Source organism: Coptis chinensis, chromosome 3 (assembly GCF_015680905.1).
Source record: "Coptis chinensis isolate HL-2020 chromosome 3, ASM1568090v1, whole genome shotgun sequence".
NCBI lineage: Eukaryota > Viridiplantae > Streptophyta > Magnoliopsida > Ranunculales > Ranunculaceae > Coptis > Coptis chinensis.
In genome coordinates, this window is record NC_141458.1 from 21,545,599 (window position 1) to 21,573,471 (window position 27,873).

Below are 27,873 nucleotides of genomic sequence, written 5' to 3' on the forward strand. Positions count from 1 at the left end.
TCGATGTAGACCTCCATGGTGTCGCCTAACATGTCTTAGAACATGTCGCTGACCAGCGCTGATATCGCTGTTCCGGCATTTTTCAAGCCGAATGGGAGAACGTTAAAGCAATAGATCCCTTTGCTCGTTATGAAAGAGGTCTTCTCTTGATCCTCCTCTGCGAGTGGGATTTGGTTGTACCCACCGTGCAGCCCATGAAGGAGAGAAGCTCATGACCACAGTCCGGTCGACAAGTCGGTCGATGCGAGGTAGGGGAAACCGTCTTTTGAGTGGCCTTGATTTACATTCAGAAATCGACGATAGGCTTAACCGTTCCGCTCTTTTGGACGGGCACGATGTTAGCGATCCACTCCGATAGTCTACTTTTCGGATAAAACCGACTTGCTTGAGTTTGTCGACCTTCGCCATTGATGGCTTTTGAAAACGCAGGGATAGTCGTCGGCGGGTCGCCATGGACCGGTCTAGCATGGGGATTAACATTTAATTTATGGCATGCGATCGTGGGATCTATCCCAGTAATATCGATATACGACCAAGCAAAAACATCTTTATTCATAGATAAGAAATTTACAAGATGGGTTTTGATGGTGGGGTCGAGGTTAGCCCCTACATATAAAACTTGGGGTCGCCTTCTTCGTTGCAAGATTCACTTTTTTTTTCTCGCCACCGAGGTTTTACAACCGATGGCTGGCACCGCCATTTAACTTCGCTATCGGAGGAGGTCCAACACCGCGGGACGACCGACCGGGCGCGAGGGTGGAGCGACTTGTTCGGCAAATACGCGCTGGGGGTATCCACAACCCGGGAGTGGGACCGGATGCAAGCACATTGATTGGTCGCGGCGCTGCCGCTGACCGATCATGGCGGCCCCGACATGAGCTGGGACGATCTCTGAAACTTTAACTGACGAAGCTACTGTCGTTGGATCAATGCTAGAGGTCTTCGCTGGCGCATTGATGACTCGGGGAGCGAGTACGGGTATCGGCATTGGAGAGAACTTCTGCTTGTAAGAGCCCCCAGCGTTCTGCTTGGCAGTTCGGGGTTGGACTTCTGCGACTAAGTCACGTGCCATTGTGTAGCTGGAGGGTTCCTGTGTGGCGGGAGGTAGTTCACGGGTGGTCTCATTTGTTGATTTGACCTGGTTACAATGGTACGCTTCAAGTTGATTGCTTTTAAGTTCCATCATTCCTCGAGGTCCTGGGAAACGGAGAACTTGATGCAAAGTGGATGGTACCGCCTGCATCTGATGGATCCATCGTCGTCCGAGTATGGCATTGTATGGCGAAGTTCTTTGTCTAGAACGTAGAACCGTATTGCGTGATCTTGTCCTCTAGAGCCCACCGACATCGGAAGTATAATATCACCCATGGGATCGCCCCGGAACCATTGAACCCATAAAGGGGCGATCGGGTCTACGAGACGAACTTGGGAAGATTCATCTCTTGCATGGTGTGATAAAATAAGATGTCACAGAACTGCCGGGATCGATCGAACGCTTTGATCGGCCCATTCGCTAATTTTACATGGACAACCAATGCATCATTATGAGGAAGGCGACTTTGCTTAAATCGGCCTCCGTAAAAGTGATATCGCTGTATTTACGCGACTGAACCACGCCATGGCGGAGCTGCCTCGAGGTGAAATGATAGACTTCCCCGAAGAGCGCCGACACGACGCCTTTTCTCTCGGATGAGGTTACTGGAATCATCCGAAAAGTAATCACGTGAATAGTTCGATCATTGTCACGATCGATGAGTGCTGCCGACGCCGTGGCGCTTAACGATCTCGGGACGCCCTTCCGCGCGTGGGACGACCTTGAAACTCTTGGGAGTGGCGGCGATGGAGATCGACTCACGGACTCGACGAGCCATCGGGCCAGTCGCAGATCGCCCGTCGAATGCGAGTGTAATCGCTTTGATGTGGTCGGGCTTCCACTAGATCCCCGGAGATAGTGTTTAAGCCCCCAACGTAAGCATCAGTTTCATGGCATTTGGCGTTGTGAAATGCGCAAAATGGCTTGTCGGGCCGATCTACTGGCTGCCTCACTTCGGGCCGGAAGAATGGGGCTCGCTTAATTTTACCCAGAATGTAGCTGGGGGAGCGCGTCAGGATGGCGAACTCTCTACTGTTTTCTGAGCGGGTGCTGGCCTTTGGTGCAAGCGACCTAGCGCGCTTCTTTGCCCGTGGTGTACGATCTGAGACTGCTGCGACCTCCTGGTTCTCTGCTAAACCGTGGAGTTTTAAAGTTTCCTGCAACTTGATGTACTTGTCCACGCCGAAAGTAGAGCTCCGACAAGGTCTCCGGCGCTTCCTTCATCAACGACCTAGAGAGGTCGGTGTTTCGCAACTCGGCAAGCATTGAAAAGGCCATGTGGCGAAAAGATTCTTTCAAGCCACTTTCCATGCACAACAGTTCGGCCTTGAACCGTCCTAGGAATTCACGAATAGTTTCGTCCTCCTTGAATGATAACTGAAACAAAGAATCAAGATCTGCCTTCTTCCGCCTGTGGACGCATCGGGTTGGCGAACAAATCGCTAAGTTTGCTCGGGTTTTATAGAATCAGATTCCAATGAAAAGAACCAATCGAGAGCGCCATCCTTGAGGCTGGCTGGAAATAATCTGCAGTGGAGATGATCAAACTCTGGTGAGCTGTAAAGTGCCAAACTCTGAATATAGCGAGCCACATGCTGACCAGGGCACGTGCTGCCGTCGTACATGGGAAAGCGTGGCTGGATAAAGTCTTGTGGAGAGGCTTTATTGAGGACCTCTCATGTGAACGGAGATGCGCGATACGTCTTAAGCATCTTGTGCACAATCTGTGTCGAATCCTTCTTTGCGGCGTTCTGGCCAATCCTTTGGGATAACTCATTAATCTGTTGATTAACGTCATTGATGCTGTTCTCTGCTCCGTTGCCGACTTGTTGTTGCTGGTAACTATCCACCGAAAGCACGAAAGTAGCATTTTTCTCCCTGAGCAAGGAAATGCTCTCATTCGTTATTCCCAACTGGTGGGCAAGGTGCTGGACTTGATCTTCTAGGCTAACCATGCTTCGTGGGCTTGAGAGTTAGAGATGGATGCACTGATTTAAAGTGGCTCTCAAGTAATCGAAACCACAGACGGCGCCAATGTAAAGGGGTGTTTTGGATTTCTTGTTGGGACCGAGTTCGCTTCTGAGCGAACTGCCTACGTATCCTCTTTTTAGTTTTTCTCCTTTTTCTTTATTTCTTGGGAGAGAGGAATCAGGCCCGACGTAGTTCAATCAGGTGGTATTTATAGGCTTAGGGAAGGATCAATCTAGAAGACACGTGTGTTTATGCTAGGCGGTAAAGGTCGAGATCGTGAATGAGTGTCGAAATGGGTTATATTATAAGTCATGCACTCATTGGGTGTTGATGAGGTTATCCTTATTTTCGGGGATGGGTAATGATTACCCCCGATGGTTATCATTACCCGGTATGCTTCGCCATGTGCTCGTCTTCGAAATATCTTCGCCCTCCTTTTTCGTAGGTCGCTCTTTGAGGTCATTTGCACCGGGGGTGTTCTTGAAGGAGCTCCGCATTCGGTCTCGAGGGGTCGGCCTGAGTTAAACTTTACGTTGCACGCGAGCATAATAAGATATCGCTCCCCTACAAAGGAATAGGTAATTCATCTATGGATGACAAATGGTTTGGTTCAATTCAAAGAAAGAATGGAATTGGAAGATACTGCAAATGATATTTTCAATGGGTTGTTGTGGAGGTCGCTCTTTCAAAATGTAAAGAAAGATGAAGATGGTGAAATAGTAAGTTGTATGATGCATGACCTTGTACACGATCTTGCTTGTTATGTTACAAAGAATGAATGTGCTACTGTGGAGGTCGGAAAGTCATAAAATATTCCCAGGTGCACTCGACATCTGTCACTTATGTTTGGTCTATTTGAAGCTTTAGAAAATGTGGAGTTTATACATCAATTGCATGACCTTGTACACGATCTTGCTTGTTATGTTACAAAGAATGAATGTGCTACTGTGGAGGTCGGAAAGTCATAAAATATTCCCAGGTGCACTCGACATCTGTCACTTATGTTTGGTCTATTTGAAGCTTTAGAAAATGTGGAGTTTATACATCAATTATCGTCGTTCTTGCGCACACTACTTTTGTTAAATAATTCAGGATATAAGAAGAATGTTGACTTCGACTTCTCAAGCTTTACATCCTTCCGGGCAATGACTTTGAAACTCTCCAAAATTACAAGACTTCCAGATTCAATAGGCAATCTGAAACATTTGACGTGTATGAACCTCTCTATGACTGGTATTACATCATTGCCAGAAACGTTTTTTTTTTCTCATCACTTTTAGCATGTCCCTCATTTGATTGGTGAAGGACTCAGCAGTGGTTGGTGGTTTGGGTGCCATGGTGTTTGAAGAAAATTGAGAGATAATGAGAATTGAGGATGGGGAAATAGACAGCCGGTGTGTGTATTTATAGAGGCCAGAGCATGAAATTTGAGAGATGGTTTTCAAAATTTTGGGGATTTTTGTGCGCCAATTTCCTTATAATTGAATAAACTTCTTTATTATTATTATTATTATTTTTTGAATCATCAAAATAATTGAGCTGGTTTCGGTTTGCAAATCATAACCCAATAAACTCATCAACAAAATTGGAATATTTGCGCCTCTTTTATCTCTTTTATGTTAGTTAGTTACTTAGGCTAACTCCAATGGTTTGGTGCGCCAAAACACCAAACCACAATAACACAGTAGATACTGATTAGTGAGATAGCTTAAATCAAATCCAATGGTTTATTTTTCCACCCGCCGGTGACAATGGCGTCCAACACAAAATATTAAATATCGGTTAAAAAAAAAACCAAGCTTTTTGTGCGCCATCACCATGGTGGGCAAAAAATAAAAAAACCAAACTTTTTTGCGCCATCACCAAGTGATGTAGTTATTTATCTTCCTATATTGCCCTTTAAAAAAAACCACAACACAAAAAGAAATAAAAAAAAACCCAAAAACCAAAACCAAGTTTTTATGCATGCCATCACCGATTGGTGTAAAAAAAAACCAAAAAACCTTGTACGCCATCACCAGTGGCGTGTAAAAAAAACCCAAAACCTTGTACGCCATCACCAGTTCCTGTGTACACAACCGCATTTTGTCGTCTCTTTTTCTCTGTAGTTCAAATTGTTTAGTGTCTGTTGAGGAAGATTTAGGCACAATGAGTATGGTATTTATAGGACATGAGAGTCATAGATAGGCACATTTGGGTGGCCATTTTATTTATAGGCATAAGGAGTTAGGTGTTTAGTTATAGCCTTATGGGACATACGATCATAGACACAATCAGTTGGGTATTTTAATATTTATAGGCGTAAGTTGGGTATTTAGTTTCTCTTGATGAAGATTGAGGTGATTAGCTGTTTTATTCTCCCTTGTTTCTTCTTTTTATTTCCTTGTTAAGTCAATTGATAAACTTAAATCCACATCCTACATTCTAAATTAAACCGCTGGTGTATAATGTTTTTTGCCCCGGCCCTTTGATGCTTGGTTATTATCTACCCTTTGATGCTTGGTTATTATCTACATGAAACAAGTTTATTGGTAATGTAAATGCAAGTATTTCTTTTGATTAATTTGATTAAGAATTTTAAATGTTTTGTATGTATTTGATGTATTTTTAATGTATTTCTTTTTAATTTGTTGTTTTTTTTATTTTCAATAAATGTTTTATTTAAATAATTAATTAAGTTGTTGGAATAAATTTAATTTTAAAATTGAAATTATAACAAAGAGATACAAATAAATCAAAAAAATTTAAAAGGGTAGGATAGAATGGTAATTGCACAAATTAAGTTATTAAAAAAAAAAAAAAAAGAATCAATTCTAACCACCATTGTGAGTGGCGGGTGGAAAATCATAAATGAATTCTGTACGCCATTGTGAGTGGCATGTAACTTATTATTTGAATTAATTCGCATTCCTACCCGCCACTGGCTACGGCGTGCAACACTAATAATGATTTTTTTGATTGCCCGCAATTGGCAATGGCGGCCAGAGCATACGCTATAACGTTAAAATTGACGGCAAAAATAGAGAAATTTATGAAGATAGCGTTGGCGGTATAACGTTTTAACGTACCATTGGAAGCCATTTTACGTTAAATTTGATGATTTGCAGCACCATTGGACTTAGCCTTAAGAAATTACATTTTTTAGGTTCACTTGTCATACATGAGGTTGATATGGGAAGTTGCATATTATTGTACACTAGGGGTTGTCCGTGCCTACGCGGCCTGGCGATGATCAGTCAAGGCACATACCCTTTAAGCCTTTTACCCAGAGGCCCAAACCCAACAACTTTTGTTGACTTGTAAGTTTGATCACAACTTGTGAAATACAATGGTAGCCGTCGGATGGGACACTAAGCCTTTTTATTTATTAATTACTAGGGTATGCCTGTGTCTACGGCCGGCGAGACCTCGACGCACCTGCGACATTACCCCGACAACTCATCGCGCCTTCGTCACAAAGCGTACACGCATCTTAGGCGTAAAATATTCGACACAAGACCAGCGAAACAACTCAATTTATAAATACAGCCGCAAGGCCATCCCAATTACCCATTATCTATAAGCCCAAATCAATTGGAGCGCTTATCAGTTTTATGGCTAAATTTAACAATTTATAAGTCAAATTTAATTGTTGACTTTTTGGTTGATTTTTGGATAGATCCCATAGTATTGATTACACTTAACAAAATTACACAAACTCAACAAACACTTGGATCTGCCATGTCACAACTTAGAAAAGACAATGGCAACCTTTGGATGGAGTCTCTGTGGGCTCCATACCATTGCTTTTTATTAGATAGATAGATAGATATATGGTGAGGGTACTTACATTGTACATGTGCAGACGTGCAGTCTTAGACGTTTACATGGAGGAAAAAACAATGTGGCACACTTGGACACTTTGGTATATGGCATGACATGGCATATCGTAGCTATTTTTATTATTATTATCTTGGATAAAGTTGCCAAATTCTGATGTATATGTACAACAGTTGGCTAAATGTTGTGACTTGTGAGTGAGGTCTTGGAAATTTTTATGAAGGAATTTTTACAAAGGGCACTGATTTGGACATCTGCTACAATGGTGCTTAAAATGTTTTGGTAAAAACCAATTTCTATTAGCTTAATGTTTTTTTTAATAGTAATTATCTATATGTTTATTTTTGAGTAAAGCTAGTGTGCGGAGAGAGAGAGAGTGTGAGAGAGAATCTAGGACACTCATAAGGCAAGAGTGAAAGTGTATTGCACCAAAAAATACTGCCATCAGTGTCTCTTATGCCCGCGCACCCATGCACCTTGCGCATATACTAGACGTCCTCTTTATTTTTTATGTGATAATTCAAAACGTTTTAATTAAGAAATTAAAGTGATGGTCGTCTAGGCTCTAGTTGTTGCCGCCTAACTTGCAAAAAATTGAAACTCGATAATCTTTTAATTGTTCACAAATTAGTTTAAAAAGTACTGGAGCAAAATGTGCATTTATGATGGTTGACTAGTTTTCCCTGAATAGAAAAAAAGTTTGGTCCAATTGCCCATGCCATTGTCATTCTTCATCACCCATATGTCGAATTCACCAAAGGAAAGACACTCTTGTAGCACCCCCAGTCCATAACAACCTAGGTCATAGTTCAGATTCCGGCCAATTCACTACAATTGACTTCGGTGTCTGGATAACTCCAAAATTTTCACACCCCAAATGTAATGACACTTTGACAAAAAAAAAAGTGTAATGACACAATGAGAAGCATAGTATCTGAAAAGTTTGCACCTGTGACGGTGAGCTAATGAAGAGAGCCATTGATTAATACATGTGAAGCCAGTGTAGATGTTTCAAGTAGCATGTTTGGCACGTTACCAGTCGTTCTTCTCCAAGAATTGCTAGCTAGGGTAAACACTTGCATCTCATTCATGATGGTTTTAATTATACGCAACACGTAAAATAACAGTAGTACAACCTTCCATTCCCTTTTAAACATATCGAAGCCGAATCCATATAACATTTTAGCAACCCTCCGACATGATTCAAGAATTACAAGGTTTGGGAGCTGATAGTGCTCTCCAGTAATAGGGTTAACTATGTGAATGGGGTGTAATGGAACCTTCTTTGACGTCGAGACACATACAAGGCCATTGCACGCGCGAACCCATAACAAAGAGTTCTACCCAGATATCCTTGAAATAGTCAACGATAGTTTCTTTACTAATCTTAATAAAAGGACGCGCACAGCCTTCTTCGTAGTGTTCATCTTCATTGTCTTCCACAATATAGAGCTGCTTGTCTCTACCTGGCAACATTAAAAGAAGACCTGTAGTGCACTACACCATTTAGACGCAACAGGAACGGACGGATTAGGCCCGTCTCTAAATTGTGAAGAAAACTGCTGGACTATTAGCCTAATTTTGAGACGGGCCTAACAGAAACAGGCCCATCCGTTCCTGTTCAGCCCAAATGGTGTAGTAGTGTCTGAAGTTCGTGTAGATGTGCAACTGGTCTGCGTGATACTAGAAAATGTAGGATAAGAAGCTATGGTGAGCCAGAATTTGCATACGTTCCTGAATCGAAGGAGAGAACCAACGGGCAACCTTGAAAAGATATCAATGGCAATGTCATGTGGTAATCTGTCCATCACAGTAATGAAGATGTAGTGGCCAAAAGGGGCTTTGCCCAAAGGACTGTAGTTTTTTTCAAAAAGTGAATGCAGTTTTTGGCTCTTTAATTTTAATTTCACACACGTCTGTTCAGCTCTTCTTCTCATCTGAATATATAATGGGAATCCCTATAACTAGGAGTGTAATAATTCTCTCTCCTTTTTTCATTTTTTGATAACACTTCCCCACATCTGTTAGTTTTTTTTTCCGCTACAAAACACACACACACATATATATGGGAGGGATAGAGGCACATTCTTATGTGCACATTATAACCACATTGTAAATTAATCCAAGCAAAATCATGGACTTAAAAGTTGAATTAAGAGCTGATTTTTTGTAGATATGATCTCCCTACAATGGAGAACATGCCTACAAAAATTCAACTCATTCAAAAAAGTTTAACATTAGAACATGCTCACAAAACTTTTAGACCGTTAGATGAAGTTAACCAGGTTAACTTTTGGTAGATGAAGTTAACTGTTTTAATGGTGTGGTTAACCATCTCACAAAAGTAGCAGGCCACCAGGTTAACTCTTCCCACCATCCTGTGGTCTGATGTCTGTTTCTTTGAGAAGCCCTGCTACTATAGGATCGAAAACTTCATCAATAAGCTGATTATTCCATGTTGATCCTTCCTGATTCATGAGCTCTTTCACTTTCCAGTATTTTTGGATCCCTACTGGCGGATGATCTTGGAACATGAGTTAGGGATCATTGAAAATAGAGGTATGTGCACCATCCTCAATGGTCCAGATAAACTCTTTATTAATAACCAAATCAAAACTTTTATTGACCCCTCTCCAGAAATACGAGACATTAGATGGTAACTTTTGTTTTGTTCCCATACCTTTTTCCCCATAAGCAACATGAAAAGTTTTAAACTAGATCAAATTCTTATCCTTTAAAGCTCTCCAGTTCTGTTTGGCCAACAAAGCTTTGTTCATATCAGAAAATTTCCTAAACCCTAGTCCTCCAAGGGATTTAGGCTTGCAAATAAGTTTATCCTACTCAGTAGTGTGGATACTCTTTGATTCATCATGCCCATGCCACCAAAACTCCCTACAAACTTTATCTATATTGTCACACACAGATACAAGGAGTGAATAAGAGGCCATGGCATAAAGGGGTGTAACTTGAGCTACAACTTGGATCAAAACTATTCTGCCAGCTTGAGATAAGAGCTTGGCTCTCCAACCTTTTATTTTATTATGTACAATATCCACCAAGTAATCAAAATCAGTTGTCTTGCTATCAGTGAGTAAAATAGGTACCCCTAGGTACTTATCTTTATTCGAAAATTCTCTCATATTCCAGTATTTTCTCAAAATTTTCTTATGTTTAGCATGTACATTCCTACTAAAATAGATACTAGATTTATCAAAATTGATCTTTTGACCATAGGCCAAATAGTACTTATGCAGAATATCTTTAAGAACACCTGCTTCACTTAAGGAAGCTTTAGTGAAAAGCAGTAAATCATCATCATATAGTAAGTGAGCTATGGGATGAGCATATTTCCTAATTTTAATACCATGTATAGTTTGGTCATTTTCAGCTTTATTAATCATGCGAGAGAGAGTTTCAGAAATAAGAATAAATAGATAAGGAGATAAAAGATCTCCTTGTCTCAAACCCCTTTGAGAAAAGCACTGTTCCAAGGGAGAGCTATTAATGAGCACTTAAAAAATATAAGATAAACACTGATTAATAAAAGTTCTCCATTTTTTACAAAAACCAAGCTTTTCAAAAATATTATTTAGAAAATACCATTTCACTCTATAATAAGCCTTAGCCATATCGAGTTTTAAAGCGACCCAACCATCCTTCTTCTTATACATGTTCTTCATGTTGTGAAACACATCACTAGCAAGACCTATGTTATCCCCTATATTCTTACCCTTAACAAAAGTCCCTTTAAAAAGGGGACACTATTTTATGTATATGACACTTTAATCTATTAGCTAAAAGTTTTGAAATAATTTTATACACAAAATTGCAAAGACTAATGGGTCTAAATTTTGAAATATGTTCAAGAGAGGAAATTTTAGGAATTAAATAAATAAAAGTTTCATTGAATTTGGGATTTAAGATACCATTACAGAAGAAATCCTAGACACAGTCAATAACAGTTGGTCCAACCACATCCCAAGTAGTTTGGAAGAAAACCCCTTGGAAACCATCAGGTCCAGGGGCTTTAAGAGAGCCTATCTTTTTAACCACCAACCAGATATCCTCACCAGAAGGAATTTTAACAAGCATATCATTTTCAAAATCAGTAATGCATGGCACAAAAAGAGAATCTATATTAGCATTATTCACAGGCATATCAAATTTAAATAAGTCTTGAAAGAAAGAGTTTATGTTCTTACCAATTTTGTCTCCACCTTCCAACCAGTTGCCATTATCATCTTTCAACTTATCAATGCAATTTTTCCTCCTTCTATAGATAGTAGAAGTATGAAAAAACTTGGTATTCTTGCCTTGTTTTTAAGCCACAGAGCCCCAGATTTTTGGCGCCAAAAGCCTTCTTCCTTATCAAGCTACTCATTAAGTTGACTTTTAAGAGATCTAATCTCTTCACATATGTCCTCAGAGAGAGCATTTTTCATAAGCTCCTCAAGCCGATTTTGAATCTTTCTAATATTTGAAAAAACATTCACATACAGACCTTTATTCCATTTTTCAAAATTTATTCTAGTTTTTGTAAGTTTAGTTAAAACATTACAATCATGTTTATTATGATAAGCAGCATTCCATGATGCCTCAATGGTAGGGATACAAAAGAATCTTTAAACCACATATTAAAAAAATCTAAAGGGTCTATACACTTTACCATTGTTACCTTTCATGTTGATGTTCAAAGCCAGATGATCAGAAGTAGCACAAACAATAGATTTCACAAAAACATGTGAAAACAATTCAAGTCAATTAAGGGTAACCAGAACTCTATCCAATCTTTCCATAACATGACCCTTAAATCTACGATTATTAGACCAGGTGAATGTAGGCCCAGAAAAACTCAAATCAATCAAGCCCAAATCATTGATAAAGGCATTGAAATCAAGCATGCATTTAGTAAAAATATATCTCCCCCCAACTTTTTCATGCAGAGATGTTATGGCATTGAAATCCCCCAGAATAACCCAAGGCCCAGGGATCCTAGGTGCTAGATCCCTAAGTTCATTCCAAACACTAATCTAATTACTTGAAATAGGTTCACCATACACTAAAGTAAAACACCAAGAATGTGAATCAAGGTAGTTTGTGATGTTACCTGTCGCATGATTTTGTGTTGCTCCCAGGATATCCAGATGCACTCCGTCCTTCCAAAAGATTGCTAAGCCCTAACAGCTAATCCTAACTCCAAACTCTAATCCTAGCCCCAACAGCTGGTAAACAAAACCTGCCCTATAATTAATATCATAACCTACTTTTTATATCCTCTTCTCTTTTGCCTTAGTTTCCAACAGACAAATAAATAATATCCGGTTGATGTTGCAGGATTAAGTCTTTTAGATTCTGAACCGCCGCGAATGTTCTTATGCTATGACAATTCCATGTTATTATTGAGAGAGAGGCGGCTGTTTGGAGACAACCGCCGCGTCCCTAAAAACGACAAAGACAGATGGAGCTGAGAGTCCAGGGCAGCACTGCCGCAAGTGGGGATTAAAAAGGCAACCAAAAACTGAAGGAAACCAAAACTTGCTCAAAATAGTCACAACAAACCCACTTGGGAAAAAAAGTAGTATGCCAGAAGCAAACAATATGAATTATATGATATGAAGATGATATCTAGTGAAACACAACTAACATTATCTATAATCTATCACTATAAAAGATAAATGAACATAAAAACAGAGTTGGGTTAGGAGGTTAACAGTGAGCAAACCTAGAGAAAAGTCAAGAAGATCGTCTCGCTAAAAAGTCGAGGATTCCCAAGCCTTCCCACTAGATAAAGGCGTAAAAGAACTAATAAATAAATATATATATATATATATATATATATATATATATATATATATATATATATATATATATATAGTCCGCTACATTAAATCAAAAAACACCCACAACTTCACCTACAAAATGATTTAAACCCTAATCTTTTGTGCATATGATCTACTAACTATAAAGAACATCTCTACAAAAATTCAACTCGTTTGACAATTTTAACACCGCAAAAAGATTAATGCAAAAACTAGACATTTCTGGACCTTTATATATATATATTCAAAAGTGGAAAACAATTTTATCTAAGTTAGAGGATATCAAACGAGTTGAATTTTTGTAGAGATGTTCTTTATGGTTAGTAGATCATATGCACAAAATATTAGGATTTAAATCATTTTGTAGGTGAAGTTGTGGGTGTTTTAGATTTGGTACTTATTTAAGGTCCTTTTAGGAGCCGAGTTGTATATATATAATAAGTACCAAATCTAAAACACCCACAACTTCATCTACAAAATGATTTATAACCTAATCTTTTGTGCATATGATTTACTAACTATAAAGAACATCTCTATAAAAATTTAACTCGTTTGACAATTTTTAACATTGACAAAAGATAATTGCAAAAACTATACATTTTTAGACCTTTATATATATTTTCAAAAGTGGAAAACAATTTTATCTAAGTTAGAGTATATCAAACGAGTTGAATTTTTGTATAGATGTTTTTTATAGTTAGTAGATCATATGCACAAAAAATTAGGTTTTAAATCATTTTGTAGGTGAAGTTGTGGGTGTTTTAGATTTGGTACTTATTTAAAGTTCTTATTTAAGATCCTTTTAGGAGCCGGGATATATATATATATATATATATAGGCGGTGGTACTGGACAAGAGCCTTTCGAGAGATAGGCTCAAAGTATCAAGATTATCACAGGTAAACGAAAAGAGGTGTGTGCCACGACAACAAACTAAATACTATAAACAACACAAGTAAAGATAGAATAATCAAGAGATATAAGGAAATGAAAGGGGAGTTGAGAATAAGTTATCTGGTTTGTTGCGCATATCAAATCATAAAGAGTTGAGTATGTTTTGCCAGATATGATAATGGTATAACAACAAAGTGGGATCGAGGATTTGCACTGTAACCGCCTCAACAAATTATGGCTGACGGTGGTAGCCTCTTCATAGCTTAAACACAAGGATATTCAAGTGAGGCGGACTACCAGTGCTAAAAAGAGAGCCGCGACAATCTAAAAGTGGAAAATATTCTCCAATGGTGCGAGCACAGTGTGGAGTTGAAAACTCCGGTGATGTGCAGACTAGCGGGAATGAAATAGCCATTAGGTGTGCAGAGAGTCGTTGGGGAGGAGTTTTTTCTTCTCTGCGTATTTGTAACAACGATACCAGTGATAATGATGCAAAGGGAAATTGTGTAGGTGATGGAGGATTAGATTGGGTTACACATATATCTATTTTTTTTAAAGAAAAAGAGATAAATTTGAAGAATTAGTTGTTGATTTGGAGGCCTCAGATGGAAATGAATCTCCTTTAATGCAAATGCACAAAATGAATCTCCCACATTTGTTAGTTCATCTATTTTATTTCATGAATTTCGTGTGATTAATGCGAAGTTCCTTAAATATAATACCTCTGCCTTTTTTGAAATATCAAGTGATGAACTTGTTGGGGTTTATACTAATACCAATCGATTCTCCTACTACATAGATAACTTGTATTTGAACACAATATAACTCCAGACAAATTCTAAATATCAATTACAACCTATACTAATATGCTCAACTCGTTAAACAACTATTAACAACAAATAATAATGTAAAGCAGAATTAAAGCAAACCACAACACAAAGATATATTGTGGTTCGGCCAATGGTGCCTACTTCCACAAGAGCTAGTTCTTTATAAAGTAGGAAGGAAGATTACAATCTCTCCTTTTAGTCTCTCACCTTACTAGATCACTCTTATCTCTTTACAGGGTTGTCTCTCTGTAAATGTTATCTCTCAATCTTAATAGCTTTCAAGATTGGGTTTTCTCTGACTTTTGTGTTGTCTCTCGTGTGTTTGGTTTTGCCAAAAACCCAAACATATAAGCCAAAACTCGCGGTTCCGGAAAAATAGAATCTTGCCAAAATAGGCATGGGCGCGGGGCGCGCTCTTGCCTTGGATGATGTCTAGGCGATTGGGCGCAGGGTGCGCTTGGGTCAAGACCAATCGGAGCGCGGGTCGCGCTCAGACTTCTCTAAGCAGAACTCAACTCATTTTCTCTCCTCATGTGAGGGATAACGCTAACAATCTCCCCCTCTCGAACAATGAGAGGGCTACCTCCATGCAAATTTCCAAATCAACAGGAGGAGTGTGCTGCCATCCCGGCAATAGCACAACAAACATCAAATTTACCTTTCGGTAAGACTTTGGTCATCATATCTGACCCGTTCTTGTCGGTATGGATCTTCTCGATACACAAATGCTTGTATTCGAGTACTTCTCTTGTACTTGGATCTAGAATGAAAACTCAGATTCTTGCTCAAATAGATGGCGCTCTGACTGTCACATAGAACTACAATTGTTTTTGCTTTAGCCCTAATTCGTCGAAGAACCTCTTCATCCATATCGCCTCTTTCGACACACTCGATTGGTCGCAATATACTCAAATTTCTTCTTCGAAGTGGAGAGGGCAACACACTTTTGCAACTTTGACTGCCAAGAAACTGCTCCCCCTGCAAAAGTAACCAGATAACCGAAGGTGGACTTCATCGAGTCAACATCACTTGTCATGTCTGCATCAGTGTAGCCTTCAAGTAAGGGCTTACTTCCACCAAACCACAGACACGATTTGGAAGTGCCCTTGAGATATCTCAATATCCACTTAACACCTTTCCAATGCTCCTTCCCCGGATTTGATAGAAATTGGCTTACAACACCAACGGCGGAAGCAATATCCGGTCTTGTACACACATTCGCAGACATCAAGTCACATCCATCGGATGCATAAGGAATCTTTTCCATCCGACTCTGCTCATGCTCACCCTTTGGACACATCTCTTTGGTCATGCGGAATCCGACCACCAAAGCGGAACAACCGACCGGCTTTCTTTGATCCATGTTGAATCTCTTCAACACCTTCTCAATGTAGCTTTCTTGAGAAAGCCACAACTTTCCACTCTTTCTGTCACGAGTGATCCGCATCCCAAGTATCTACTTTGCTTGACCAAAATCCTTCATCTCAAAGGACTTACTCAAGTCTTTCTTCAGCTTGGATATCTTGTTGATGTTTGGGCCAACTATCAACATATCATCCATATACAACAATAGTACTATGAAATCCCCATCTGGAAATCTCTGAACAAATACACAATGATCGGAAGCAGACTTCTTGTATCCTTGTTTTGCCATAAAGAAATCAAACTTTATGTACCATTGTCTCGGTGCTTGCTTCAACCCATACAAGCTCTTTATCAGCTTGCATACTAGGTGCTATTTGCCTTTGACCTCAAACCCCTCTACCTGGTCCATGTAGACATCTTCTTCAAGGTCTCCATGAAAAAAAGCTGTCTTAACATCTAGCTACTCAACTTCTAGGTTCATACTTGCGGTCATACCCAATACCACCCGGATAGAAGTCATCTTCACTATAGGAGAGAAAATCTCATCAAAGTCAATCCCTTTTCTTTTACCGAATCCCTTCACAACAAGGCGAGCTTTGTGCCTTGGTGAGGATTGTTCTTTTCATGCTTAACTTTGTATATCCACTTATTCTTGAAATTTTTTCGTTCTTGCGGTTTCTCAACTAACTCATAAGTGTAATTCTTATGCAAAGAATCCATCTCGTCATGCATGACCTTCAACCACTTTTCTTTGTTTGTACCTTCAAATGCCTCTTGATAGTACATAGGTTCTCCACCATCCGATAGTAGCACGTACGTATGTGGTGGATACCTGGTTGAAGCTAGTCTCTCTCTGTTTGACCTCCTTGCCCCATCTGCTGGTGTCTCAGGAGAATGCACTTCTGCTTGCTCTGGTGGTGGTTCATGTATCTCATCTGCATCTTCTATACCAATAGGTTCTATCCCATCATGAGCAATAAAATTCTCATCATGAGCTTCAAACTCATGGTTATCTGCATTCTCAATGCCTTCTGCACGTTCCACAGTAGGAACTTTTGGTTCTGAATCACCAAGATCATTGGTGAAAGCCTCAGTAGCTTCACCTCCTCAAAAGTCTGCTATGGTTTGGTCTTCCAAGAACACAACATCTCGACTTCGGATTACCTTCTTGTTAATCAGATCATAGAGTTTGTAACCAAACTTTTCATCTCCATAACCCAGAAAAATGCACTGCTTGGCTTTGTCATCAAGTTTGGATCTCTCATCCTTCGGAATATGCACAAATGCCCTGCACCCAAATACCCTCAAGTATCCATAATCAACATCTCTGCCTAACCATACTCTCTCTGGATAATCACTATTCAGAGGCTTTGACGGCGATAGGTTGATCACATGCACTGCCAGACGCGATTGCTTCTACCCAATCGGGTTCTAGGTAGCTTAGAGTGAGACAACATGCCATCTCATCCTCTCTACAATGGTGCGGTTCATTCTCTCTGCTATTCCATTATGTTGCGGTGTCTTGGGAACGGTCTGCTCATGACGAATCCCATGACTCTGACAATACTCTTCAAACGGCCCAATGTACTCACCCCCATTATCTGAGTGAATACACTTCAACAACTTTCCAGTCTCTCTTTCCACCATGCTGTGGAATTTTTCAAACACGCCAAGTACTTCATCCTTGGTCCTTAGACTATAGGCCCATATTTTTCTTGACGTATCATCAATGAATGTCAAGAAGTACAAAGCTCCCTGGTGGGACTTTACTCTCATAGGACCACATAAATCAGTGTGCACTAGTTCAAGGACATTGTCCTTTCTGTGAGACGGGAATATTTGGAAAGACACCACGTGTTGCTTTCCTACCAAACAGTGAGTACATGTATTTAAATGTATACCTTTAATGTCTGGCAATGCCTTTTGCTTAGCAAGAACTTCCATCCCTTTTATGCCCATATGACACAATCTCTTGTGCCACAGTTCGGAGGAAGCTTCTTCTTCTACTACATTCACTTCTGCTTTACACAAACTAGCTTGTGTTTTGTAAAGAGCAAATTTTTCTTCCTCCGGTCGCTGAATGGAACCTCTCGCTTTCGGTTTTCATACCCGCTACCAAACGAGTTTACAAAGTCATCGCCATCTAATTTCCCAGCCGAAATTAGGCTTAACCGTATGTCAGGGACATGTCTTACATCCTTGAGTGTTAAGGTGTAGCCGACATTGGTTTCTACATGAACATTTCCAATGCCTATAATTTTCGAGACTCCACTGTTGCCCATCTTCACCTCACCAAAATCACCAGATTTGTAGGTAGTGAAGAAACTTTTATAGGGTGTGATGTGGTAAGAAGCACCTGTATCTACCACCCACTCTGTACCCTGGCATGAAGTGCTCAAGCATAACTCGTCACCGCCTGACACAATTCCTACTTCACCATGTGAAGCAATAGCTGTGGCGTCTCTACCGGTGGTGCTTTCTTTTAACTCTAACTTGTCTTCATGTACGGTACTAGTCTTCTCATCCCTCTTCAATTTTGTGCATTCATACTTGAAGTGCCCATGGATACCGCAATAATTGCAAGACAAGTCTTTCTTAGGAGGTCTGCTCGCGATCCTAAATTTTCTTTTGTCATCACCTCTAGAATGAGATGGTTTTCTGCTTTTGCATCTCTCTTGCTTTTCTGTAACAAGGATCTCTGAGTGACAGGAGCTATTATGTGCGTCCTTTCTTGTCTTCTCGTAGAGGTCTTCTAAAGTCTTCCACAGGCTGAAAGTTGTGGTCTCTTGGGATACAAGGCGGATTACATTGTTGTCAATCCGTTGTCTAATGCACCCAATCGCTTTTTCATCAAGCGTCTTCCAATCGGCATCGGATATTGTATCCGGTTTTACTCCCTCATTCTCAATGGGTTGTGTCAGGTCCTCGCAATAGAGCAAGTCTTCTATCCTGGCTTTCCAAATGATGTACTTCTTCTTATTCAAACTCGTCATGCGAGCATTGTCACCAAGTATGGTACGGGTTTAAAACGGTGTATTTGAAAAAAAACTTAGTTCGTGTTTTAAACGAAACGTCTTGGGAAAAAAACGGAAAAAAAAAAAACGAAAAAAAACGTGGGGCATAAAAAACGGGTTTAAAACGTATAATACGTAAAAGAAACAGTAAAAATCGATGATAAATAATATAATAGATAAAGAATTTGGTTTTTTTTATAAGAGTGGAAAAAAGAATTGACACATAAAATAAAAATAATACAAATGAAAGAAAATTCAAATACATGAAAGTATCAAATTATCATTACTCATCCAAATACTATAAGTTTTAGATTCAGTACCAAAACACGACTCTAAATAAGATACTACTAATTACCAACCATAATGGCATAATCAAGTTCTACAAATAAATTAATAACTTTAAAATTTATAATTAATTATTAATAGTCCAAAACAAAATAAAACTATCTCAATAAGTCAATCTAACGCCCACTCTTCAAAAAGGTAAACTCCAAAACCCCTTTTTCTTCTTCGTGTTTTCTTTTAGATTAAAAAAAAAAAAAAAAAAAAAAAAAAAAAAAAAGAAGTTTTAAACGGGAGATTTTCAAAATCTCGGATTTTAAATGTTTTTTAAGTTTAAAACGGGGTTTTTTTTGAAAAATCCGGGGTTTAAACTGGAACCAGACGCCTTGCCAATATCTCAGGTTTTAAACGTGTTTTTTTTTTAAAAAACGCCGAACTTGGTGACAATGCATGCGAGTGTTCATAAAATGGTCAATTTCTACAAGTTATTTAAACTTAAATCTTTTCTCAAGAATTTTGTCAAACACTTTCCAACCAAGATTTGGATAACACCCTAAGCTAATATAACCTGGCTCTGATACCACTTGTTGGGGTTTATACCAATACCAATCAATTTCCCCACTACACTATAACTTGTATTTGAACACAATTCAACTCCAGACAAATTCTAAATATCAACTACAACCTATACTAACATGCCCAACTCGCTAAACAACTATTAACAACAAATAATAATGTAAAGCATAATTAAAGCAAACCATAACACAAAGATATACCGTGGTTCAGCCAATAGTGCCTACTTCCACAAGAGCTAGATCTTTATAAAGTGGGAAGAAAGATTACAATCTCTCCTTTTAGTTTATCACCTTACTATATCACTCTTATCTCTTTACAGGGTTGACTCTCTGTAAAAGTTATCTCTCAATCTTGATAGCTTTCAAGATTGGGTTTTCTCTGACTTTTGTGCTGCCTTTCGTGTGTTTGGTTTTGCCAAAAACCCAAACATATAAGCCAAAATTCGCAGTTCCGGAAAAATAGAATCCTGCCAAAATAGGCATGGGTGCAGGGCGCAAGGTGCGCTTGGGTCAAGACCAATCGGAGCGCGGGTCGCACTCAAACCTCTCCAAGCAAAAATCAACTCCTTTTCTCTCCTCATGTGAGGGATAACGCCAACAGAACTCGTTAATGAACTCGGTGATGAACAATTTATAAAGTCTATAATGAATAATTAGACAAAAATTTGATGATTGATGAGAAAGCCTGAGAGAAATACTTGTTGTGATGAGAAATTGAGTATTGAACTCAAATGTATTGAGAAAGAATCAGAAGCTTCTTCATGCTTTCATGGCTGCCGTTTGATGAATGGCTCTGATACCATGTAGATTCAAGAAATGAGTATTCATCTTATTCATTGAGTTAAGTGTACATTACAGTCATGAATCTATTTATACTACTTACGCTTACAATCTCTCTCATCTAACATAATTCAGTTACAACTGTTTTCAGATATCATGAACTATTTTTCAAGGAAATATAAGCACCTACTTTCTATTTCATTATTTATTGTACGTACCTCTTTTCTATTTCAGGTTGACCGTGTTTTTTTTGTGTGTACTCAGGGAGCATCTAGTTGGGGGCAATCCTAATTGGCTCATCTAGTAGGGGGTAATACTAGTTAACCCAAAAAACTACTTTATCCAACTTGAAATCTATTCATGGCCTCACAATATATTTGCCCACTAATTCATCCCCTGCATGTCCTTGTTACACATGATGGAGTACTAGATCCTATTCCATGCATTACGCGTACTTGAGGCTTGCAAAGAGTTCATTGCTTCAAGTCTCATTTGATAGTTGGGGTGATTGGCAAAATTGGCGTTTTCCTTTTACCTCAACTGCTAAGTACTAAAACTCACTCTTGCTACTCAAAAGTTACAACACCGAAATTTAGGGAAAGTGTAACGTATCCTCTCATCTGTTCAAATTCTCTCACTGCCTTCAAATCCTTCAATCATTGTTTTCTGATCTTGTCTAGTTCAAACGGTTTGGTATTCATCTAAGCGAACAGAATCCACTAAAGAAACACTATTAAGATGAACTAAAATCAATTCAGGTGTTTGGTAACTCCGAGTTAGGAAACACTACACTCTTAAATTCTTAAGAAAAAGAACACACTTTTCCAGGAGATGGATAAAAAGGAAAACGAGCAACGTAGTTGACATACCCAGTTCTGTTTCATTAGAATTTTAGAACCGGGGCACTTTTCAATTATGCAGCAAGAGGTTGGAGCAGACTTCGGTTCGATGTTCTACCCAGCTGCCAAAAAGACCTGATCAGAAATCAAAAAGTAAAACTAAACTCTAATAGTGGACTACACTACAATTGTGTCTGAACGTACTTGAACCCAACTTGCTCAAATATAAAAACAGAACTTGCTCGAATATAACCAACTGTAATTGAGAGTTTGAGCTCATTGTCAATATAACCCAATATAACCCAATTGAGATGAAAATACAAAAACGGAACAAATATAACCAACTTAGCGAAGACCTGGTTGTCAATAAAGCATAGTCATTTGAGCTGATTCAGATATTAAGCAGTGAACCAGTGCAAATTGAGGGATTTTCAATGAATGAAAAGGCAAAAATCAACAAAAGTTAGAGATCATAAGCTACCTCATTATGATAGATTTACTATTGCCTGTTTGGGAAGTTAAGCTAAAACCAAGAAAAGCTAAATCAAATCTCAATTCACATTGAGAGAATAACAGAGAGTTATTTTTAAAAACAAAGATTTTTGCTTGCCGTAATTGCTTGACGTAAATCAAACAAAGACACTTTTCCCCTCATCCACTAGTACACATATGTCATTTACAGAGCCAATCATTTCACTGTATAAATTGAGCATCTTTGCAATCGGTGGATGGAGATGAATTTGCTCATATACTAATTACTCAACCCTGTAAGCTCAGTTATTTTGCTAATACTTACACATGAATAGTGGACTTTTAACTACTAGGAACATACATAGACTCATAGATACCATCAATAACCAGCTCCCGTGATTACATTGACCCAATTCAGCAGGTAATCTATACATCTATCATGAGGTGTTGCTTCTAAGGTTTTTTAGAAACGAAGATCTATGTAAACCTATTTTCTAGAATCAGACATATATTGTTTACATCTTTACAACAATAAGGATTACGTCTAAGTACAGAAACCAGGATAAAAACAACTACCTGCTCCTTTGCCCGTTCATTTGACTCCGCAACCTTTTGAAGATTTTTAAGTTGTTTCCTAATGTTGTCTCAAAAGGATTCATAAGTTGTCCATGTAATGTATAGGTCTGTAACATGAAATAAAATGTAGTTATAAGTGAGACCGTCAGGCAAAACAATACAACAGATGACAGTAAGCGTGGACCACTTCTGAAAAAAAAACTTCCAAGAGAAAGGGAAGGTCATACTGTATTCAAGATCACCATCGCATGGGAAGCCACTAAAAAAGTCATTGCCTATTTTGCAGGGCACCACTTAACCGCATGAAGATCTACAAAATCCTGCAAGAAGTGTCAATTTGGTTAAATCCTAAAGGGTCCAATTAAATAGGCGTAGATTGCAGAGTTTACGAAGACAATACCATTGGTTCATCAAGCAGTGAAAAGGAAGCTTCTGCGGAAAAGGATATCAGAACTGGAAAACTGTTTCTGATCAGATAGATCAAAGCTATGTTGTCCAAAACTTGACGCTTAAGCCATAAGTATAGGAATTCTCCACAAATCAGACACAGCAACCTACTTCAACATGTAAGATCTTATTTCCTGGCACACTTTGAGACATGAAACAACAACGGCCATCTATGAGAAATTCTGAAGCATTGTCCACGACCACAGTTCAGAAATTCTTGCTTAGATTCTGCTCTTCCTCTTTCATCTGCAAGAAACAAGTCAACAAATTTCCGCAAATGAAATATACACCTTCTACTTTCTCTAACAGAATAGCAATTATATACACAAGGTTGTCTTTTCAGCAAACCTTGGTCCCTTTTGTCCTATCATAAACTACATAAATGTTACACATCTTTGATGCAGGAGCTTGCTGCCAAACATATAATCTTTTTGAAAACTCCACTCCTGCAGTGCTTCCTTGCAACAGAAACAAAGGACAGCAGCTGAGAATCAGTTGTTCATCCAAATCCTTAAGCTAGACCAATCAACAATGGAGACATAACCGAAGCTCAAAAGTAGGTCAGGATGCCTCTCTCTCTATCCTGTCGCGCTCCTGGACTATTGGCCCGAAAATACCCATCTTCTTCGACAAGATTTTAAGAGCCTCATGCCTGTTGGCAAGTTCCATAAGTACCTTGATTCTCCTAAATGAGACATTACTTGGCTTATGCCCCTTCTCAACCATCTGCAAGAAACAGTTCTCAGCTTCTTCCAACTTCCCCAGATCACAAAGCAAATCAAACAACACATCAGAGACCAAAATATACGACCCAAACCCCTTCTCCACCATGTCCTTCCACAGCACCAGAGCCATCTGCACCTTCTCTTGCTTCTTAAACAATCTAATAAGAAACATACAAGACTGTGTATTCGGCAGACATCCAGCATCCATCATTCTCATATACAAATTCCAGGAGCTGCTCAAGTCATTTGACCAATAAAAAATCCTAAAGAATAGGTTATAAGTTGTAGCATTTGGACTCAAACCCGTACGCACCATCTCATCCATCAAGTTATAAGCATCCATGACCCTCTTCGCTATGCAGAAATTCCTTATCACAGCATTATATGCAGCAGCATCAGGGTAACATCCATACTCCATCATCTCCTTCAACACGTCTCTCGCTTTATCCGGCTGACCAACCAACCCCAATCCACCGATAATGCTCGTGTACGTATAAACATCAGGAGTCATTCCTCCATCTCTCATCTTCTCAACCACCTTTAATGCCTTATCAATTTCCCTATTCTTGCAATACACATCAACCAAACAATTATACGAAACCACATCAGGCTTAACCCCCAACTCCGACATCTCCTCAAAAAAACCTTCAGCCTCTTCCGAAGATTTCCATCCAGATAAAAGTATATTAAAAGTCTGTAAATTAGGCTTAAACTCCTTTTTCAAACAATGATACACATTCCTAGCATCACTCATACTCTTCTCTTGACACAAAGTTCTCAACAGCCCGTTATAACAACTAGTATCGAATACCAAAACCATCTTCCTAAACCTCCTAAAACTCTCTACAGTTTGCCTAACAGAACAAACTTTAGCAACTCTAGCTAAAACCACCTGTACCGTTCGCGTAGTAATCAAACTTTTATCCTTTTTACGCATTTCCACTAAAACCTCCCACATTTTATCGAATTTACGGTTTCTACCTAGAATATAAAGCAATGTATCATATGAATATGATGTATGAAAAAACTCTCTTTTTTTAGCAGTGTAGTTAAAAAAATCAAGTACTTGTAAAGGGTTAGCATGACTGAATCTTACCCTTTTTAAGACCCCATCAATTAATGAGTTTGATAAGTAGATTTGAGTTGACTTGAGTGAGTCTTTCAAGTTTTGAGTTGACTCAGAACTGTTGACTATGTGGAATATTGTTTCTATGTCTTTTTCTTCTTCATTTTTGGGTGTGTCAAGTGTGGAGAAGAAATGAGTGATGGAGTTGAAAGTTTGAGGACTGTAAATTTTTTGTGATTGTAGGAAATAGGATTTCAGGAGAATCATTTTTCTTTTTTTTAACTCTTATCTGGTTTGAAGGGTTTAGGCCTTCAGGGTTTATAACAACTCAAATCTCGAATATATCGTACGAAATTTCATAATTCAGCACATTCATATATTTCAGGGATTGGCAGATTGATATTTTTGAATTCATTGGGTTATGAACAATGTAAGTGTCTAACTATCGTATAATTAGAGTTATTCAAATTTATGATGTTGGAGACAAAGGCCAAATGGTTGTGTGGTCAGGATTTCTGTATGACATGCTGCGGAAACAAATTGTTTTGAGAATCGCTGGGCACAAATAAGATCAAGTCATGTTGCTATTAAGTTATATATATGTTCTCATGCCATGGTCTCATTTCTAGTATATGTTCAGCACTCCAAGTTGCAATTCATGGTATTACATTTTACTTAGATATGTTGGAAGAGAAGGTAGAGTAGCGAGTAGAGACACCGACAAAATCAATGGAGGCTAAATCTAAGAAGAGGCAAAGGGTAGCTTCTGCTGGGGAGATGGAAGGTCTGTGTTACATACTTACAACACCCCTACATGGTGTTGTTAGTTAATAAAGTTTGCTCTTTAGTTCATTTTGGCATAAGAAATCTGAAGTTCTAAACTGTTGTTATCTTTTCTAGCTTCAACATGATCTAATGATAAAACTTGAGATTTGTACGCGGAGAGAAAATATTATGAACTAAACCACTCTCGTTCCATTCCGGAGGTTTATGTGACAGGACGAAAAGGGGTAAGCACCTAACCACAGATATTACAGTAGTCTACAGTCCATTCAAATTTCTTACAGCAAAAGTTCACGAGATTTATGACTGCCCCTACACTACTGTCCTATGAAATTATGTCATCCGATTTAGCCTGTTGGTGACTTGGGATGGAGGAAGAACAAATGAGAAAAAAAAAATATAAAGTGGGTGTAGATTTTAATTTATGGGCACTTTAGTTTTTAGTAAATTGACATCGATTTCTGTATTCTTACTATACACATTAACCAAACAATTAAACGAAACCATAACTGGCTTAACTAGGGGCAAATCTATTCATGGACCAGCCTAGGCCTAGGCCCTGAACTTTGGATTAAAAAAATTTAGTAGTGTTGTTAACTTCCTCTTCTACCTTAGGCCCACCATCTAAAAAAAAAAAAAAACTAAGTAATTGAAGTGTGAAAAACACCCTATTGCAATGACTTATGGGCATTGTTAAAGGACCGAAAAGATTGTTTCTGCTATTATTTCTTAAGGTAATTTATTATGTTCTTTTATACTTTACAGTATGTTAAATTAATGATTCAGTTGTTGTTTTTTGAAATTGGGTTGTTAGTTTATATGTGGATTGTATAGTTTTGGTTATAATGATGTTCATATTGTTCATATTGTTAGAATGATGTTAATTGGGTTGTGCAACATTGCATTGTAATTGTTTGACAAATTGATTGAAAAGAAAATTATATCATTGTTAATTAAGAAAAAGTTGTGAAATTGGTTTGGATAAAGTCGATTAAAATATTAGATTTTAATAGGTAGTTATGCGGATATATTGTTTAAGGCTCAATTTTTAGTATCGACGACAAACAATAGTTTTGTAAGAAAAATCCAAAGATTTATGTTGCGGAAATTTTAATATTTAAGAAAAGTTATCAAACATAACAGAGGGGTCATGAGAGAAATTAATTGATTTTTGTGTAGATAATTAGATATGGATAAATTCCTAGGAAGCGTATTCCATGGCTGTGGTAGTAGAAATACTCCCCCTAATCAAATGCAGTATGCGCTAAAGCAAAACTGTATTGTTTTCATATTCAAAAGGTTATTACAATATACTCCTGAATGTATGGGAATTTATTGTTAGTAGTCACATTTCGTAGTCCTACTGAATGAAATTTCTGGCTTCCCCACTGGGCTTAACCCCAACTCCAAAAAGCAACAAACAAAATGTAATAATAATAAATAAATAAAAATAAATAAGTAGGTGTAGTAGATTCCAACCACTTTAGTCTAAAATCAGTGGGCTTAGTTTTAGAAAATCGATCAGCAAAAGTGCAAAACCAATGGGTTGGATGGGCCCCGTCGCCAAGAGAATCCTACCTTTTGGGAATATAGCGCCCGGACATGTTAATGTAAGGCCATCTCGCTTCGGGAGTACTATCCAATCAATTGGAGTGAACATTACTAGAGTCGGATAGTTTATTAATGGAAAATATATTCTAAATTTGGGCGATGTGGGACCATTATTTAATGTCAAACTTTATGGACCCAACATCACGTGTTTGTTAGCTGCTCAATAGCAAGGAGTGTCTTTGTTAAATTTTAACTCATGGAAAGGAAATGAAATAAAATAGGTGGTCCACTATGGAATGGAATGGAAATTAAATAATTTTAAATAGTATGTATTTGATAAACTGGAGAAAGGAAAGTAAAAACGGGAAAAGAAATAATCATGTTTGTTTGCAAAAGCTATGGAAATGAATAATTGTATTGTTGGGTGTGCTAGTAGTAAATTCCTAACTATCTATTTCCTTTCCTTTCCACAAATTTTCCAGGAGTTAGCTAAGGAAACAAAACCTTTTCAATTTCCATGATTTTGTTTCCATATGAAAAAACCCATTTCCTTTCCATAGGTAAACAAACGCCTTAAAAACTATGAAAAAGGTGGACCACTCTTATTTTCTTTTCCTTTCCATAGTGTTTCCATCATAACAAACACACTCTAAGAGCAAGTCCAATGAGAGGCTATATGGGCTACTAAAGGCAAATATAGCACCCCAACTACAAAAATGTCATTCTAATCGGGCTGCTAAAAGGGTCTTAAATTTGGAAGGAGTCAAAAACCCAGCCAAAGTTAAGAAAGAACTTAGCAAATGCTATAATAAGTTCGGAGGCGGACGACATAGTTTCTACGTCATGTGTTAAAAATTCGACCGGACCTTGAAGTCGTATCGTCCGTCCAAAAAAATTTCAAAAAATAATGGACGGACGACAGAAACTATGTCGTCCGTATCATTTAGCACTTCAAAACAGACAACGCGATTGGA

At 38.4% G+C, this 27,873-nt stretch overlaps 2 protein-coding genes across 6 annotated transcripts; both read right to left on the reverse strand.

Annotated features, from left to right (window-relative positions):
• Positions 1 to 9,720: 9,720 nt before the first annotated feature.
• Positions 9,721 to 18,783, reverse strand: LOC147508599 (uncharacterized). The gene is made up of 5 exons (XM_086597390.1): positions 18,598 to 18,783; positions 18,147 to 18,318; positions 10,844 to 11,016; positions 10,484 to 10,644; positions 9,721 to 10,381 (listed from the first exon to the last, which is right to left on the reverse strand). The coding sequence occupies exons 1-5, from the start codon at positions 18,781 to 18,783 to the stop codon at positions 9,721 to 9,723; spliced, it is 1,353 nt and encodes a 450-aa protein (XP_086453516.1).
• A 1,171-nt stretch (positions 18,784 to 19,954) lies between these two features.
• On the reverse strand, positions 19,955 to 24,871 carry LOC147508600 (putative pentatricopeptide repeat-containing protein At1g02420). Of its 5 annotated transcripts, none has more exons than XM_086601035.1 (5): positions 22,728 to 24,871; positions 22,555 to 22,647; positions 22,328 to 22,434; positions 21,311 to 21,402; positions 19,955 to 20,454 (listed from the first exon to the last, which is right to left on the reverse strand). In XM_086601035.1, the coding sequence occupies exon 1, from the start codon at positions 24,830 to 24,832 to the stop codon at positions 23,336 to 23,338; it is 1,497 nt and encodes a 498-aa protein (XP_086457161.1). In that variant the 5' UTR covers positions 24,833 to 24,871; the 3' UTR covers positions 19,955 to 20,454; positions 21,311 to 21,402; positions 22,328 to 22,434; positions 22,555 to 22,647; positions 22,728 to 23,335. The 5 variants fall into 5 exon arrangements, 4 of the variants coding, with proteins under 4 accessions (XP_086457161.1, XP_086457162.1, XP_086457163.1 ...); XR_015218093.1 differs by lacking the exon at positions 19,955 to 20,454 and having other exon boundaries at positions 21,175 to 21,402; positions 22,728 to 23,020; positions 24,596 to 24,734; XM_086601036.1 differs by lacking the exon at positions 19,955 to 20,454 and having other exon boundaries at positions 21,175 to 21,402; positions 22,728 to 23,020; positions 23,123 to 24,871.
• Between the last annotated feature and the right edge of the window lie 3,002 nt (positions 24,872 to 27,873).

Excerpts from the sequence above, each read along its gene's own strand:
- LOC147508599 (XM_086597390.1), bottom strand. The coding sequence starts at position 18,783 with ATGACGAGTTTGAATAAGAAGAAGTACATCATTTGGAAAGCCAGGATA. Across the intron at positions 18,319-18,597 it reads GACAACGGATTGACAACAAT|AGGGATGAGAAGACTAGTAC; the intron begins GTAATCCGCCTT and ends ACAAAATTGAAG. Across the intron at positions 10,382-10,483 it reads GCTTATTATAGAGTGAAATG|CTCTCCCTTGGAACAGTGCT; the intron begins GTATTTTCTAAA and ends GCTCATTAATAG.
- LOC147508600 (XM_086601035.1), bottom strand. The coding sequence starts at position 24,832 with ATGATTCTCCTGAAATCCTATTTCCTACAATCACAAAAAATTTACAGT.